Source organism: Danio rerio, chromosome 4, assembly GCF_049306965.1.
Source record: "Danio rerio strain Tuebingen ecotype United States chromosome 4, GRCz12tu, whole genome shotgun sequence".
Classification (NCBI taxonomy): Eukaryota; Metazoa; Chordata; class Actinopteri; order Cypriniformes; family Danionidae; genus Danio; species Danio rerio.
Genome location: NC_133179.1, coordinates 73,042,501 through 73,060,000, shown reverse-complemented (window position 1 = coordinate 73,060,000; position 17,500 = coordinate 73,042,501). Strand labels below are relative to the sequence as shown.

Genomic DNA, 17,500 nt, shown 5'->3' with positions numbered 1-17,500 from the left:
ATGGCCTCTGGGGTTTAAATACAGTTGAAGTCAAAATTATTCACCCCCTTTATTATTTTTTTCCCTTCCTTTTTAAAATATTTCCCAAATGATGTTGAACAGATTCAGGAAAATTTTTACAGTACTTCCTATAATGTTTTTTTATTCTGGAGAAAGTCGTATTTGTTTTATTTCAGCTAGAATAAAAGCAGTTTTTAATTTGTTAAACACCATTTTAAGGTCTGTATTATTAGCCCCTTTAAGCTATCTTCGTTTTCGATAGCCTACAGAACAAACCATCGTCATATAATAACTTGCCTAATTAAAACTATAATGTTTAGAAATGTGTTGAAAAAAAATCTGTTCTCCGTTAAGCACAAATTGGGGGAAAAAAAATTAACAGGGGGGCTAAAAATTCTGACTTCAACTGTACATTACTATAAGTAGGCCTACTGGTTTCTAGAATAAATTAGAAGTGAATGCAATAAAAAAGCTCGATATAATCGATATAATGTCAGTTAATATCATTATTGAATTTCTCATTGAAATTCAGTTTTTAGAGTTAAACTAATTAATCCATCCTTTCAGTGGAAACCTTGATGTTTAAACGACATAAAAAACAGGTCAGACATGCTAATCAATTTGATTCCAGTCGACTGTCAGAATGCCGTTAAATTATCATCAAACACTGATGTAAAAACACATCAACAAACGTTTACAGGACAGTGGATTTCCGACAGATTTTGTACATCAATGTTAGACGTCAATTTGACATTGTTTTGACATCAAGGTAATTTACAAGCATTATAGTGAAACAAAACTCAGCGTAAATTTGTAAATAAAGCTTGCAGATGAATAAAACGTTTAGTGTGGTTATTTTGGTGGTCGAAAGGACATCAGTGTGTGGACGTCAAATAGACGTCAGGGTTTGAAATCAAATCGATCAACAATTCAGACGTGTTTTTTGACGTGGTTTTGACATCAAGATGACCTCTGGGCTTTACATATCAAATACAAATAAACTATATGCAGGCCTACAGATTTCTATATCGCCAGTTACATACTGTTATAATTAAACTTTTCTTTGAAGTTCTGTTAATTAATTTGCTAATTATCCATCCTTCCTGTGGAAACCTTGATGTCAAAACGACATAAAAACACGCCAAACATGCTAATTAGTTGACTTTCAGAATGACGTTTAATTGTCATGAAACACTGAAGTAAAAACACATCAACAATCGCTTACAGGACAGTGGATTTCCTTCAGATTTTTATACATCAATATTAGACGTCAATTTGACATTGTTTTGGTAATTTACAAGCATTGTAGTTAAACAAAACTTAGCGTAAATTAGTAAACAAAGCTTCCAGATGAATAAAATGTTTTTTGGTGGTCAAAAGGACGTCAGTGTGTGGACGTCAAATAGACGTCAGGGTTTGAAATCAAGTCGATCAACATTTCTGACGTGTTTTTTGACGTGATTTTGACATCAAGATGACCTCTGGGCTTTACATATCATATACAAATATACTATATGCAGGCCTACAGATTTCTATATCGATATAACGCCAGTTACATACTGTTATAATTAAACTTTTCTTTGAAGTTCTGTTAATTATTTTGCTAATTATCCATCCTTCCTGTGGAAACCTTGATGTCAAAACGACATAAAAACACGTCAAACATGCTAATTAGTTGACTGTCAGAATGACGTTAAATTGTCATCAAACACTGATGTAAAAACACATCGACAATCGTTTACAGGACAGTGGATTTCCGACAGATTTTTATACATCAATATTAGACGTCAATTTGACATTGTTTTGGTAATTTACAAGCATTGTAGTTAAACAAAACTTAGCGTAAATTAGTAAACAAAGCTTCCAGATAAATAAAACGTTTAGTGTGGTTATTATGGTGAAAAGAAGATCAATGTGTGGACGTCAAATGGACGTCAAGGCTTGACTTAAAATGGATTAACATTTCTGACATATTTTTTAAAGTCATTTTGACGTCGTTTTGACATCAAGGTGACCTCTGCGCTTTAAATATCATATACAATTTCACTATATATACCAACTGATTTCTAAAATAAATAAAAAAAATAATACTGTAGCTCTAAATATATTTAATATAATGGCAATTAAATAATGTTATAATTTAATTTCTCATTGAAATTCTAACTGATGAGTTGAACTAAATTTTGTGGGAACACAACGTAAAAAAAAAACACGTCAGACATGCTAATCAATTTGATTCCAGTCGACTGTCAGAATGACGTTAAACTGACGTAACACACTGGTGTAAAAACACATCAACAATCGCTTACAGGACAGTGGATTTCTGACAGATTTTTTACATGCCAATATTAGACGTCAATTTGACGTTGTTTTGACATCAGGGTCATTTACAAGCATTGTAGGGAAACAAATCGTGGCGCAAATTTGTTAATGAAGCTTCCAGATGAATAAAACGTTTTGTGTGGTTATTATGGTGGTCAAAAGAAGATCAATGTGTGGACGTCAAATAGACGTCAAGGTTTGGCATCAAATCGATCAACATTTCGGACGTCATTTAGTGGTTGTTTTGCCATCAGGGTGACCTCTGGGCTTTAAATACCAAATACAATTACACTATATGTAGGCGTACTGATTGATAGAGTAAATTCAAAGTGAACGCATTAAAAAAAAGTAACCTTGGCGCATGATAACCTTTGATTTGGCCTGCAAACCCATCTGAAGAGAAGGAGAATGATGGGGAGGTGGTTGGGGCGAATGCTTTTAATAGTGATGGATCGTCATTTTGAAGTCAACATAACCTTTTGCTTCCTTGATTTATTACCGATCTACAAAATAGCCAACTGAAATTAAACGATTCAATAAATACTGTAATTGAATAAGACGTTTAAACTAAATACTGTCTTTTGACAGATGCACAAGACATCTGCGAGCAAATCAAAGTAAGCTCGTCTAGCGTATTGAACTTGTGTTCTTATAAATACGATTTTACTGTAGTAAGTTCACAATCGAATGTTAAAAATGATCCTGCATTAGTTAATAGGATTTAAAGCAACGTTTTCTAAACGTTTTTTAAATATTAGAAAATAACCTAAATTTAATATGTGCTGTTTGGTATTTATCAAAGTTTGCTTTTCGGCCCTTTATAGGAAAAAGTGTGTGCACCCCTGCTTAAGAGGTCTCAAACTGGATTCCTGGAGGGCCGCAGCTCTGCACAGTTTACCTCCAACCCTAATCAAACACTGCTGATCCAACTAATCAAGGTGTTCAAGACTACTTGGCCAGCTTGATCTCACGAGAAAACGTAAGTATTTCACGTTTTGCCAGTTTAGTGGTTAATTCGTACAAATTCGTACGAGTTCAGTCGTACGAAATGGTACGATTTTAAAAAGGAGGCGTGGCACCTAGCCCCACCCTTAACCCCAACCGTCATTGGGTGATGAGCAAATCGTACTAAATTGTACGAATTAGATCGTACGAATTCATACGAATTAGCCACTAAATGAAAAAGTTACGAATTGCCGTGAGTTTGCATTGACTTGGCAGGTGTGAGTTGGAGATGGTTGGAGCTGAACTGTGCAGAGCTGCGGCCCTTCAGGAATTGAGTTTGAGACCATTGCTCTAGATCAGTGGTTCTCAAACTGTGGTACGTGTACCACAAGTGGTATGTGGGCTGCCTTCTAGTGGTGCGCAGATTAATCCAACATGTCATGTGCAACATATTGTAAGAGTTGAAATATTGCAAATATTCTGATATCTTTGACAATTCAAAACATGAGCTGAAAACAGAGATTGGTGACTTCACAACCCAGCAAGGGGGAATGCGGGAAAAACCAGTTCCTGCTGCATTTGCATCTGAGTATGCTGAAACTCAGCTTCATCCCCCCAACTCACACATATGGTCATTTCAATGTTTGAATGTTCTAGATTAATCAAACTGACTTTAACCATCATGTTTGATATCATTTGAAATGTCTCAGTGCGACTGGTACAATGGTCTCATTCTCTCAGAAATAGACATAATCAGAACAATAAATATATAACTTCAGGCATCTTTTGAACCACTGTGAAGGGTGTGACTTTCCACTAAGTGTGAATGCCTTTTATATACACACACCCCCTTCCTTGAGGGAATTCTTGGATTATTTAAGGTAAGGTCTGAGAAAGACCCAGCGCGATTCTGCCTACTCAGATCAGCCCATAACATGGGGCCTAGGCTCCACGTTATGTAAAATTTACACGTTATGTAAAAAGTCAGGAATGCATCTTTTAATCTTGGATTTGTCTTTGATAATTTGATGTTTTGTATTGATCATTTATGAATTGACTGATTGAATTTGGCATAATACATTTACCTGACTAATAAATTATGTTTTGAACTATTCAAACCTCGTGTTATTATCACTGATAAATGTTGTTGTCCATAGCACTACAAGCCACTGTACAGGTTAGTAACGGACTAAAACATGTTAGACGGAGCAGCGTGGCACGCTATACAATGTTGTTAGAGATCCGACTAGCAAATGGGCATTTATTCAAGTATACTTGGACTGTAAAAGGCCAACTATTTAGAACAACAAAATATTGTTGAAACTACTTTAAATGTGGATATTTAGGCCTTCATCTACAATAGTATAATCCTGCGCGATTATTATTAAAATACTTTGTCTTGAATTAGTAGATAACAGATCTATGGGGACCACATAAAAATCTCCTAAATTGAGTAAGTAGGGTTCTGCCTTTTTAGGAGAGTGGTTAATCTCCTCTGTTTAATGACCAAGACTGACAAGCTTGTATTAAGAGATTGTATACCCGGCCAGTGCAAGACTCGGGATGCTATAGGAATCTGAGTAAATGAGAATAAGGTATAATAACAAATCAAAAGAATATTCAATCATAATCTAAAATAATGTGAAAGGAAACAAAATAATCTTCTCAATGTTTTATAATTGGAGTCAGATAAAACGAGGATAAATATATTAATATTCTAATAAACCACCTCATACTAAAATTGGAGTCAGATATGAGTTAAGTTTAATATAGATTAACATTGTGCACTGGAAAGACCGAACAAGCAGTGAACCTTCATCCACCAGTGGATATCGTCATTGGACCAACTGGCTGGACCCTATAATATATTTAAAAATTTAGCATAAATGATGACATAAAGCCTATATTTATAAGGTCCGAGCAGCATTTCGGGCTTTGATGAATAGGATACTATAGGTTAACACTTTACATTTAAGAACAGGAGATTTGTTTTTACTTTAAAAAGAACAGAAGCCTAGCATTCTTAATAAACGCACATTTTAATTTAAACGTTTAATTTTATTATTATTATTATTTTTTTTCATATAAGCACATCAGTGCTAATGTTCAAACTATTTATGCGGTTTAAAGTGACTGATAATAATAAATATTATTAATAGTAGTAATTAATCTGCAACGTTTTTAAACTGTGCAGAGCTGTAGCTGCTTAATTAGGCCTACTGTGCTACTGTATTTCAATACTGGTCTTATGGTGGTACTTGGACATTTTTTTCTGAGGTGGTACTTATATACAGATATATCCAGCCTGATCCCACGAGAAAACGTAAGTATTTTACGTTTTGCCAGTTTAGTGGCTAATTCGTGCGAGTTCAGTCGTACGAAATGGTACGATTTTAAAAAGGAGGTGTGGCACCTAACCCCACCCCTAACCCCAACCGTCATAGGGGGATGAGCAAATCGTACTAAATTGTACGAATTAGATCGTACGAATTCATACGAATTAGCCACTAAATGAAAAAGTTACGAATTGCAGTGAGATTGCGTTGATATATCAGTCGATCTTAGCTTTTTATACGCCAATATTAGACGTCAATTTGACGTTTTATTGATGTCAAAGTACTTTACAAGCATCGTAGGGAAACAAAACCCAGTGTACATGTGTAAATAAAGCTTCAAGTTACATACAACTGTACTTACAATACTTCTTGTGTCGTCATTTTGGTGTTCAAAAAGCCATCAATGTGTGAAAGTCTAATGGTTTTGATGTCGTTTAGCTATCAAGATGGCCGCCGGGCTTCAAAAAACCTACAATTCTACTATATGTACAGGCAGGGCGCAACTATACATTTACTGAGGGGTATGCGGGTTCAAATTTTGTGTGATCCCTCTTATTTTGGCAAACTAATAATTAAATTAATTAATTAATAATAAATTAAGACAAATTTTCAGATTAACCTTATAACTTTTGACATTATGTATGATTTGACAGTTTATTTTGATAAAAAAAAAAAAAAAATCTAAACAGTTACATCTACATGAACACTTTAGGCTGTGGGACTGCATGTTATTGTGTTAAATGATTTTGAATTAAACAATAACAATGTTATATTTGTATAATATGCAAAATAATGTTTTTTAACAAAACATATTTATTTATTTTTTTGCCGCATATACTGCATACCCCCTTTTTGCGCCACTGTGTACAGGCAATAATAAACAAGCTGGAAACCTGAATGCAATGACAAATGTAATATAATCATGATCTTGGCTAAAATCCAGGCAAAAACTAGCCTACAGTATGAGATCTCATCATCTAGTCTCTCTTTAACCCAACAGACTTCAGACTAATAATGTAAGCTGATCAACTGTCATGGTAAATATGTAAACAAACATAGAAAAGTCACATTTTATTTGTATTTTTGGTTGTATTATTTTATTTACAGGCTTATTTTTGTAGCTTGTTGATTGTTGACACACTCGACAGAGTCAAGTCTCATTCACATATATCATTCAAGTATGTTTAAAGAACAAAAATACTCCCGTCGGTGTAAAAACGTCCTAGCATACAGGCGAGGAGGAATACAAACAAGTGCAAGTCCATTGTGTTTGTTCAGTAGCTGTTTTTTTAAAACTGAGTGGTGTTATCCTCCGATTCATAGTAAACTACTCTTCATCATAGGTCAGTATAGTTAATAATAATAACGTATCAAAAAGGTATTACATCTCTGGCATGATTGAATAAAACTAGAAAAAAGTTGAACTAAATCTTTAACATCTGAATGAACTTTAGATTTAATTCTCTGCATTTGATCCTAAGATGAGAACATAATAATAAAAGCAACAGCTGTTAGACAAACTTCACAGTATCCGTCTGAATGAAGAGACACCTCAAAATAAACACACAAACAAAACCTGAAGAGTAACTGAGAAACAAATACATAACACGTCTCTGGTTCAGTCCCAGAATCTCACATTCTCTGTGCGTTTGTCAGCTCAATGTGGGTTCAAGAGAACCTCCTGCTGTGCCCTCGCCCTCAGCGTGTGTTTCCAGCATATTGTGTTTGTTCAGAAAGCAGAAAGCTGCTGTCTTACACTCTCCAGCTGACTCACATGGTGACCCATGTTCCCAGTCGATCGCCTTTAGTGGTTGATTGATTGTTTAAAAGCTACATGATTGTGATGCACATATAGAAGATCACAATTCTTCTTACCGCAGAATAGTACATGTTGTTTTTCGTATATGGAGGGAATTAGTCAGAAGTAAGAACAACTAAATTAAGGAAAGGAAAAAGGCATGATTCAAGACTGATTGCCAGTATGATTTATAGACCTGATTTTTGGGGGTAATTGGTTCAATAAAGTGCCGAAAAAGTTAATATTAATTAAGAAAAATAAAATAGGAAAAAGTATAGCAAAAACAGAACAAAAATGTATGGAAAGCAAAATAAAAGCGAAGTCAATTAATGAAAGAGCAACTCGAAAATGCAAAAACAAAACATAAAAAGTAAAACAAAAAAGCAACACAAACGAAACACCCAAAATTAAAAAACTGAAACAAAACAGAAACATAACAAAAGCAAATAATATAAAGAAACGAAAAAGAAAAACTCGATTACGAAATAATAATAACAAAAAATAAAAACAAAGAGCCGAAAAAACTAAACAAAAATGTAAAGCAAAAAATAAGCAAAGGAAAACAATGAAAGAGCAACACAAAAATAGTGGTTACGAAAAGCAAAACAAAACGTAAAAGTGAAACTAAACAGCAAAGCAGAAGTCAAAACAAAGCAAAACGCAAAGAAAAACAACAAAGCAAAACAAAAAAGCAAAACAGCAAAAAACAGCAAAACAAAAAGCAAAAAAGCAAAACAAAAAAGCAAAACAGCAAAAAACAGCAAAACAAAAAAGCAAAATGAAAACAAACAGCAATTTAAGGAGAGCAAATAATAATAATAATAATAATAATAATAAACCAAAAAGAAAAACTAAACTACAAAATAATAATTAAAATAAAAACAAACTGCCAAAAAAACAAGCAGCATGGTCAGAACAAAACAAAACACAAAACAAGACAAAAAAAAAAAAAAAAAAAAAGACAAAACAAAATAAAACAAGACAAAACAAAACAAAATAAAACAAGACAAGACAAAAAAACTAAATAAAATAAATAAAACAAAACAAAATAAAACAAAACAAAATAGAACAAAAAAACGCAGAGTAAATCAAAATAGCAAAACAAATAAAACGCAAAATAAAAAAGTAACAACAAAGCAAACAGCAACACAACAAGAACAAAATAAAGCAAACTTCATCACTAAAAATAAAAACAAAGTGCAGACGAAATAAGTAGCATATCCGAAACAACAAAACGCAGAGTAAATCAAAATAGCAAAACAAATGAAACGCAAAATAATAAAACAAAGCAAAAAACTAAAAACAAAACCAAACAGCAACAAAACAAGAACAAAATAATACAAAAATAAAAACGACATCACTAAAAATAAAATTTAAAAACTAATTAAAGCCATGGTCGCACTGCCCCAGCAGGCACAGGACGTCAACATGACCCCAATGCCGTAAGCACGTTGAAATTCGGGTGGAAATTTAAATCGCGTTGACGTCAGAACCCAATGTTGAACATGTTGGATTTTGGTCACTTTCTAACACAACCTAAAATCAACCCAATATCAACATCTGATGACGTTACAGCTTGATGTTGTGTGGACGTTACCACTATGACGTCTATCAGACGTTGAATTTTGGCTGCCATACCTGTCGAATAAATGTCAGTATTTGACGTTAATACGTATTTGGTTTAAGATGTTGGCTTGATGTTGGATTTTGGTCACTTTCCAACACAACCTAAAATCAACCAAATATCAACGTCTGATGATGTTACAGCTTGATGTTGTGTGGACGTTACCACTATGACGTCTATCAGACGTTGAAGTTTGGCTGCCATACCTGCCGAATAAATGTCAGTATTTGACGTCAATATGACGTTGATTTAAGACATACCTGGGCATTTTGCGGCCCGCTGGACTTCTTTGATCAGCCTGCGTGAAGTATTTATTTAATTTTTTTAAAATTCAAGCCTTGCGATGCACAGGTCTGATATTGCGAGTCGACAAAAGGTATAGATAGAGCGTCTTTTGAGCGCTCAGTTTCGTTATTTCAAATGGAGACGCGCAGATCCTCTCTCGGTGATAATCATCACATAACCGTTTTGGCCACTTTCCAACACAACCTAAAATCAACCAAATATTAACGTCATTAAATGTCAAAACAACGTCTTTAGATGCTGGCTAGATGTTGAGTTTTGGTCACCCGACGTCACGACCTAAATCTAACCTAATATTAACGTCTCATGACGTTGTGTGCCTGCTGGGTGGACTTTTCGCCCCGTTGACTTCCATTCATATACATGCGAACATGGCAAACTAGACACAATGCTTGCTCAAAGATTTACTATATGGAACGTTTCGGTCTCCTGAGCTCCCTCAGACATACACGTCGAAAGTCACAGCTGTCCCACATCCGAGTTCTTCTGATTGGTCCACTGCTTTGGAGCTGGTCGCACTGCACTTTTCGTAGACTTTCATTCGTTCGTTCATTAATTCGTTTATTTTCTTTTCGGCTTAGTCCCCTTATTAATCTGGGGTCGCCACAACAGAATTACCGCCAACTTATCCATCATATGTTTTACGCAGCGGATGCCCTTCCAGCTGCAACCCATCTCTGGGAAACATCCATACACACTCATTCACACTCATACACTACGGACAATTTAGCCAACATAATTCACCTGTACCGCGTGTGTTTGGACTGTGGGGGAAACTGGAGCACCCGGAGGAAACCCACGCGAACGCAGGGAGAACGTGCAAACGCCTACTGACCCAGCCAAGGCTCAAACCTGCGACCTTTTTGCTGTGAGGCGACAGCACTACCTACTGCGCCACTGCGCAGACTTCCATTCGTACACCTGTCAAACATGCAAACTCGAAACGCAAGCTTGTGCGACGAGTTTAGGACACAATCTGTCAAGTTTAGGAAACAATCACTGCGTTCCAAAGTTCGAGCTTGGTGAACCCTAACCTGCGACTTCACGTCACGTGATTGCGTGAGACAATAAAAGATCAAAACATGACCTCTCTGGACTGATATGTGAAATGAAGAGCAATTTGTTTTACCGATGTCTAATCATCTTATTTTATCCCGCCCACGGCTGACCACTGCTTAAACCAAAACGAAAGATCAAAATAAAAAACAAAAGTGTAAAACAAAACAAAGAAGCGAAGCAAAACCAAACAACCACACACAAAGAACAAGAGAAAAACGAAAATACGAAAATAAAAATAAGCAGCGCAGCAAAACAAAACAAGAATGTGAACTGAAACAAAAGCAAATTTAGGGTGCTTTCACATCTGTAGTTCAGTTCATTTGGTCCGGACCAAGGGCAAAAAATGTTTGCATCTTCTGCCGTCTTTTGTCGTTTTCACACCACACTGATTGCTTTGGTATGAACCAGATCAAAAGAACCAAAATGCAGTCATGTGACAAAATCCACATCTCTCATTGGCCAGATGTTGTTGAACGTATTTCATAAACTGCTCATCGACTGGTCAGAATTCATGTGCGGAAAAATGCCAATGAACTCCGAGTCGTAAACAAACCAGCAGACACAATATGTCAACATCAATTTACCATGGAGCAACGACTGCGTTGGCTGATTGTATCCCTGTATTAGACAAACTATACATTTCGAGAATGAAGCGCAGCCGCAGCTGGGAAACAGTGTTTAATGTATCACACGTCACTTCAGGTGGAGGCGTGAATCAATTTTGCTAAACTGCGACATGGTCATCTTGCGGAAATATTACCAACGATCCAACAGGTAATGTTTTCCTCTCTCTCTCTCTCTCTGTTGGTAAAGCGCTGTCAACCAATATTTATCCTCCATATCCCATAATGCACAGCGCATCGGCCTACGGCAGCTGGATTAGTCCAAAAGGTGCAGTACTTTTAGCGGTTTAGTTCGGATTATATTCTCACCACAAACGAACCGCTGCAGGGTTCAAGCAGGTCTCGGTACGCTCTTTTTGGTGCGCACCTGACGATGGCTGCATTCACACCTGCCCAAAACAAACCAAGAGGGAAAACCAACTCTAGTGCGATTAAACCCAACTAATTAAGGCAGGTGTGAAAGCACCCTAAAAACAACGAAAGATCAACGCAAAAACAACAATAAAGACAAAATCTAAACAAACCATAGATGTGAAACAAAACAGCAAAGCAAAAAAGAGCAAGAAAACTAAACAACAAGATAAAAAGGTGAACAAAAAGAAAAGAAAAACAAAACGAAAACAGAGCAAACCAGAGCAGAAAAAAAACTAAATAAAATAAAAAATAAACAAAAATTCTAAGCAAAACAAAATCAAACAGCAAAACGAAAATAAAAAACAAACAAACAAAACAAAACAAAAGGGGGATGATTTGTCCAATTCCTGACAAACTAAAACAAGTTTAGTATTAAATTGTGACATATTCAATCAAATGTTAAAATCGTTCCTAAATCTTAAAAACAGTTTCCTGAAGAGCGATAGTCTCCGGCTTTCCTTCATTCCTCCTCGTCGTCCGGTCTTGGTTCCACCGTCTTCAGCACTGAATCTTCGCCCAAGATCTTACACAGTTCGTTCAGCCTCAGCTGCATCTTGGGGATTCCCGCCAGCTGAGACTCCAGGCGCTGCTTTTCCTCCGTCAGCGAGAGTCGCGTGGCCGTGTCCAGCTGCTCGAACCGCCATCCGCCCTCCCCGTCAAACTGCAGCAGGTGTGTGTGGTATTTCCTGAGGACGCGGTTACGCCACATTATTTGATGACATCCTATATATAGTTTGTATATTTACAACTCACTCATTCATTTTCCTTCGGCTTAGTCTCTTATTTAGTAGAGGTCGCCACAGCGGAATGAACCAACAACTATTCCAGCATATGTTTTACACAGCGGATGCCCTTCCAGCAGCAACCCAGTACTAGGAAACACCCATGCACACTCATACACTGCGGACAATTTGGTTGATCAGTTCCCCTATAGTGCAGGTGTTTGGACTACGCCACGCCAACACGGGGAGAACATGCAAACTCCACACGGAAACGCCAACTGACCCAGTCGGGACTCGAACAAGTGACCTTCTTGCTGTGAGTGCTAACTACTGAGCCACCGTGCCTTTATGTTAACTGGTACTAAAAGTCATTCAGCTCAATTCCTTCATCAAGTATATTTAAATATATGCAAATAAATATTATTCTGTTTTCAGGTAGATATGTTGATTTTAAGGAACAGTTCACCCAGAAATTACTAAATACTTTTCCCTCCTTCAGGTCATACTCGCTGTATATGTCTTTCTTTACTGTCTGACGAACACAGTCGGGGTAGTTTTAAATTGGAGCTGTGTAATGGCGTTGGATGGTGACTTTTATTTTGAAGTTTTGCTAAAGTGCACAAATCTGTTGTAACACAAACCCATAAACCCAAGAGTTAATCATTTAAAAATTAATGCATAACAAATATGCCTGTTTTAAACACGCATGAGACGTGTGTGTTACGACTTATAATTATTGCGAATTGCATGTCTTTTTCTCTGTCCCGCCTTCTTGTTGTTTTTCTGTTATCCCATAGGCTCCCATACCGGCGTGATCCCGTGTTCTGATTGGCTGCTAGACTCGGAGGCCTCTCGGGGAGCTCATTTGTGCTGCTTTCGGTGCTGGGAGTGGAGCTCCTGGATTTCCCTTGCCCCTCCGGCCGACGACCAACAATCAGTTTTGTACCATTGTACATACGTTAACCTACTTTGAGAGTTTGAGCTTGTAGGGGTGGCCTGCCTATTTATTTGATTACTTTTGACTATGTTTATGTTTAGAGAGAAAGTAGTGGTGGGCAAAGCGAGGCTTCATGAAACACTGAAACAGTCGAAGCAGATGTGTTTAAGCTTCGAAACGTTTCGAAACCCCCCTCTACGGTGACACCTAGTGGTCATTTTTTAATGTATTGCACTGAAACAGCTTCAGCAAGTTTGAGATATTAAACCCTGCTTTGTAGGATAAACTTTCAATCGATTTAGAGCAGCGCTAGGGTTCTTGACTACCATGCGGGGATAATAGGGTCAAATCCAGGTTGATAAAGCCATTTTGAAATGCTTTAATACCAGTTGGTAATGCCTTGTTCTTCTATCGTTTTTGTTTCAACATTGGTCTGACATCTGAATAAACACTTTGTGAATAAATTTGTCTTGTTTTGGGTCAGGGGTGCTTTTCAGACCCTGGGAGTGAAATGGAAATTCGCCAGGTCCTGATCGATGCTTTGAATCGCTTTAGTCACGTGACCAGGTGTTTCGAAACACTTTGGTCACGTGACTTGGTGTTTCGGTGCAGTGTTTCGAAACACTTGCGCTTCGGGATCTCGCAACTGTGTCGGAACGTCTGTTTCAAGTCACCCATCCCTATTTTGTACCATTGTACATACGTTAACCTATTTTGAGAGTTTGAGCGTGTAGGGGTGGCCTGCCTATTTATTTGATTACTTTTGACTTTGTTTATGTTTAGAGAGAAAGATACGCTTGCTGTATTTTTCTTTTAATAGTAATAGGTAATTTAGTTTATTTACTTTATAGATTCTTTTGTTTGTTATTTTGGCCTGTGGTCACCCTGAAGAGATGCTCGTTTATATTTACTGCATTTTTCTTTAATAAATCTATTCATATACTCTCAACTGAGTGTCTGAGTTTGGTTGTCGACCGAAGGGAATCTTTTGCGTTAAGTTTTTGTTTTGTTTGGGAAATGCACCAACCCAACACATTTGTTTTCTTCGTTTATTATGCCCATGTTGTTTGTTTTCCCCTAGACTTGGGGCGTAATAACTAATTAAGACAGAAAAACAAAAACTTAAAACAAAAACAAAATCTAAACAATGCAAGACGCAAAGTAAAACTAAATCAAACAGCAACAAACCAAAACAAAAGAGAAAAAAAGAATACAGAAAAACAAATAAATAAAATAAAATTTAATATTAAAAAATGCAAATACAATAAAAAAACATAAGTCATGCAAAAGTAAACAATAAAGCAAAAAAAACTTAAACAAAGAAAAATATAAAGTAAAACTAAATCAAACAACAACAAAAAATCAAAAAGTTAAGCAAAACAAAAGCTAATTAAACAATAAAAGAGCAAAAACAACAAATAAAAACCAAAACAAAAGAAAAAAAAATAAAACTGAAAAACTAAATAAAAAAAGAAAATGTAATATTAAAAAATGCAAATACAATAAAAAAACATAAAAGTCAACCAAAAGTAAACAGCAAAAAAAAAAAATATATATATATATATATATGTATAAACAAAGAAAAATCTAAGTAAACAAAAAAGAAAAACACGAAAGAGCGACAAAAAAAAAAACGCAAAACAAACAAACGTAAACAGCACAGCAAAAACATGCAAAATGCAAAGTAAAACAAAACAAAATGAAACAACAAAATAAAATAAATATATAAATCTATTTTTGTTATTAAGAATTAAGTTATTGAGGGGGGTGGCACGGTGGCTCAATAGTTAGCACTGTCGCCTCAGAGCAAGACGGTCGCTGGTTCGAGTCCCGGCTGAGTCAGTTGGTGTTTCCCTGTGGAGTTTGCATGTTCTCCCTGCGTTGGAGTGGGTTTCCACCAGGTGCTCCCCCAAAGTCCAAACACATGCACTATAGGGGAACTGATCAACTAAATTGACCACAGTGTATGAGTGTGTATGGGTGTTTCCTAGTACTGGGTTGCTGCTGGAAGGGCATCCACTGCGTAAAACATATGCTGGAATAGTTGCTGGTTCATTCCGCTGTGGCGACCTCAGATGAATAAATGGACTAAGCCGAAGGAAAATGAATGAATGAATTATTAAACTTGGAAATAAAGATGAATAAACCGAATTGTAAAAGAATATCATAATCCATTTTTCAAATAAACTACAGCTTTTCTTCAAGAAAGAGCTCATGTATGTTTCTCACCAGAGAGAGGGTCTGTGGGTGATGGATAACAAGGAGATCCCAGCATCCTTTGCGGCCTGAAATATTTTACCCTCTACATCAATGCTGACAGCACTGGTGCACTCGTCCAGCAGAGCGTACTTGGGCCTAAAGAAGATAGAAATCTACTATTATTACTTTTAAATACAATATATATATATGTGTGTGTGTGTGTGTGTGTGTGTGTGTGCGTGTGTGTGTGTGTGTGTGTTTAAGTAGGTTCATCTGGCTCTCCTAGAGTTGAACAGTTGAGTTGGACCACTTTTGAATCCATTCAGTCGATCTCCAGGTGTGGCGGGAGCACTTTTAGCTTAGCTTAGCATAAGTCATTGAATCAGATTAGACCATTAGCATCTTGTTCAAAAAATGCTAAAAAAGTTTTGATAATTTTCCAACATAAAGTTAGACTCTTCTGTAGTTACATCGTGTACTAAGCTGGCAGAAAATGAAAAGTTGTTATTTTCTAGGCTTATATATGGCTATAGGAACTAAAATCTTTTTTGGCGTAATAATCAAGGAACTTTTTGCTGTATCATGGCTACAGCAGGCATAATGGTATTATGCAGTGCCAGAAAATAGTCTGTTGCGAGATTGCTTGGCAACAACCTGTGTAATATCATTGTGCCTGTTATTTCCTTGGCTTATATATGACTATAGGAACTAAACTCTCATTTGGCGTAATAATCAAGGAACTCTGCTGCTGTATCATGGCAACAGCAGGCACAATGGTATTATGCAGTGCCAGAAAATAGTCCACTGCTAGATTACAAGACAACAGCGCTGTTTAGTATCATTGTGCCGGTCATTTCCGAGGTTTATATGGCTATAGGAACTAAACTCTCATTCTGGTGTAATAAGCAAGGAACTCTGCTGCTGTATCATGGCTACAGCAGGCACAATATTATGCAGTGCCAGAGAAATAGCCCTCTGTTAGGTTACAAGGCAACAGTGCTGTGTAATATCACTGTATCTGTTATTTTCTAGGTTTATATATGGCTGTAGGAACTAAACACTAATTCTGGTGTAATAAGCAAGGAACTCTGCTGCGGTATCATGGCTAAAGCAGGCACAATGATATTATGCAGTGCCAGAAAAATAGTCGGCTGCTAGGTTACTCAGCAAATGTGCTATGTAATATCATTGTACCAGTTCATTTCTAGGCTCATATATGACTATAGGAACTAAACACTAATTCTGGTGTAATAAGCAAGGAACTCTGCTGCTGTATCATGGCTAAAGCAGGCACAATGATATTATGAAGTGCCAGAAAATATTCCACTGTTAGGTTACTCGGCAAAAAAGCTGTGTAATATCAATGTGCCTGTTATTTTCTAGGCTTATATTTGGCTATAGGAACTAAACTCTCATACTGGCGTAATAATCAAGGAACTCTGCTGCGGTATCATGGCTACAGCAGGCACAATGATATTATGAAGTGCCAGAAAATATTCCACTGTTAGGTTACTCGTCAAAAAAGCTGTGTAATATCAATGTGCCTGTTATTTTCTAGGCTTATATTTGGCTATAGGAACTAAACTCTCATACTGGCGTAATAATCAAGGAACTCTGCTGCGGTATCATGGCTACAGCAGGCACAATGATATTATGAAGTGCCAGAAAATATTCCACTGTTAGGTTACTCGTCAAAAAAGCTGTGTAATATCAATGTGCCTGTTATTTTCTAGGCTTATATTTGGCTATAGGAACTAAACTCTCATACTGGCGTAATAATCAAGGAACTCTGCTGCTGTATCATGGCTAAAGCAGGCACAATGATATTATGAAGTGCCAGAAAATATTCCACTGTTAGGTTACTCGTCAAAAAAGCTGTGTAATATCAATGTGCCTGTTATTTTCTAGGCTTATATTTGGCTATAGGAACTAAACTCTCATACTGGCGTAATAATCAAGGAACTCTGCTGCGGTATCATGGCTACAGCAGGTGCAATGATATTATGCAGTGCCAGAAAATAGTCCACTGTCAGATTAAAAGACAACAGCGCTGTTTAATATCATTGTGCCTGTCATTTCCTAGGTTTATATATGGCTATAGGAACTAAACACTAATATTGGTGTAATAAGCAAGGAACTCTGCTGCTGTATCATGGCTACAGCGGGCACAATATTATGCAGTGCCAGAGAACTAGCCCTCTGTTAGGTTACAAGGCAA

The 17,500-nt window shown here is 36.6% G+C and overlaps 2 protein-coding genes across 2 annotated transcripts in view; one reads left to right on the top strand and one right to left on the bottom strand.

The window, feature by feature from the left end:
- Window positions 1-17,500, top strand: part of tmem19 (transmembrane protein 19) — a 1,055,620-nt gene that overhangs the window by 279,923 nt on the left and 758,197 nt on the right. The window lies entirely within an intron of this gene.
- Window positions 11,229-17,500, bottom strand: part of abcd2 (ATP binding cassette subfamily D member 2) — a 38,300-nt gene continuing 32,028 nt past the window's right edge. Inside the window, exons 9-10 of the mRNA XM_073948361.1 lie at window positions 15,313-15,438; window positions 11,229-12,110 (exon numbers count right to left, since the gene is read on the bottom strand). Coding sequence (XP_073804462.1) covers window positions 11,885-12,110; window positions 15,313-15,438 — 352 coding nt within the window. The 3' untranslated portion in view covers window positions 11,229-11,884. The remainder of the gene's footprint in view (window positions 12,111-15,312; window positions 15,439-17,500) is intronic.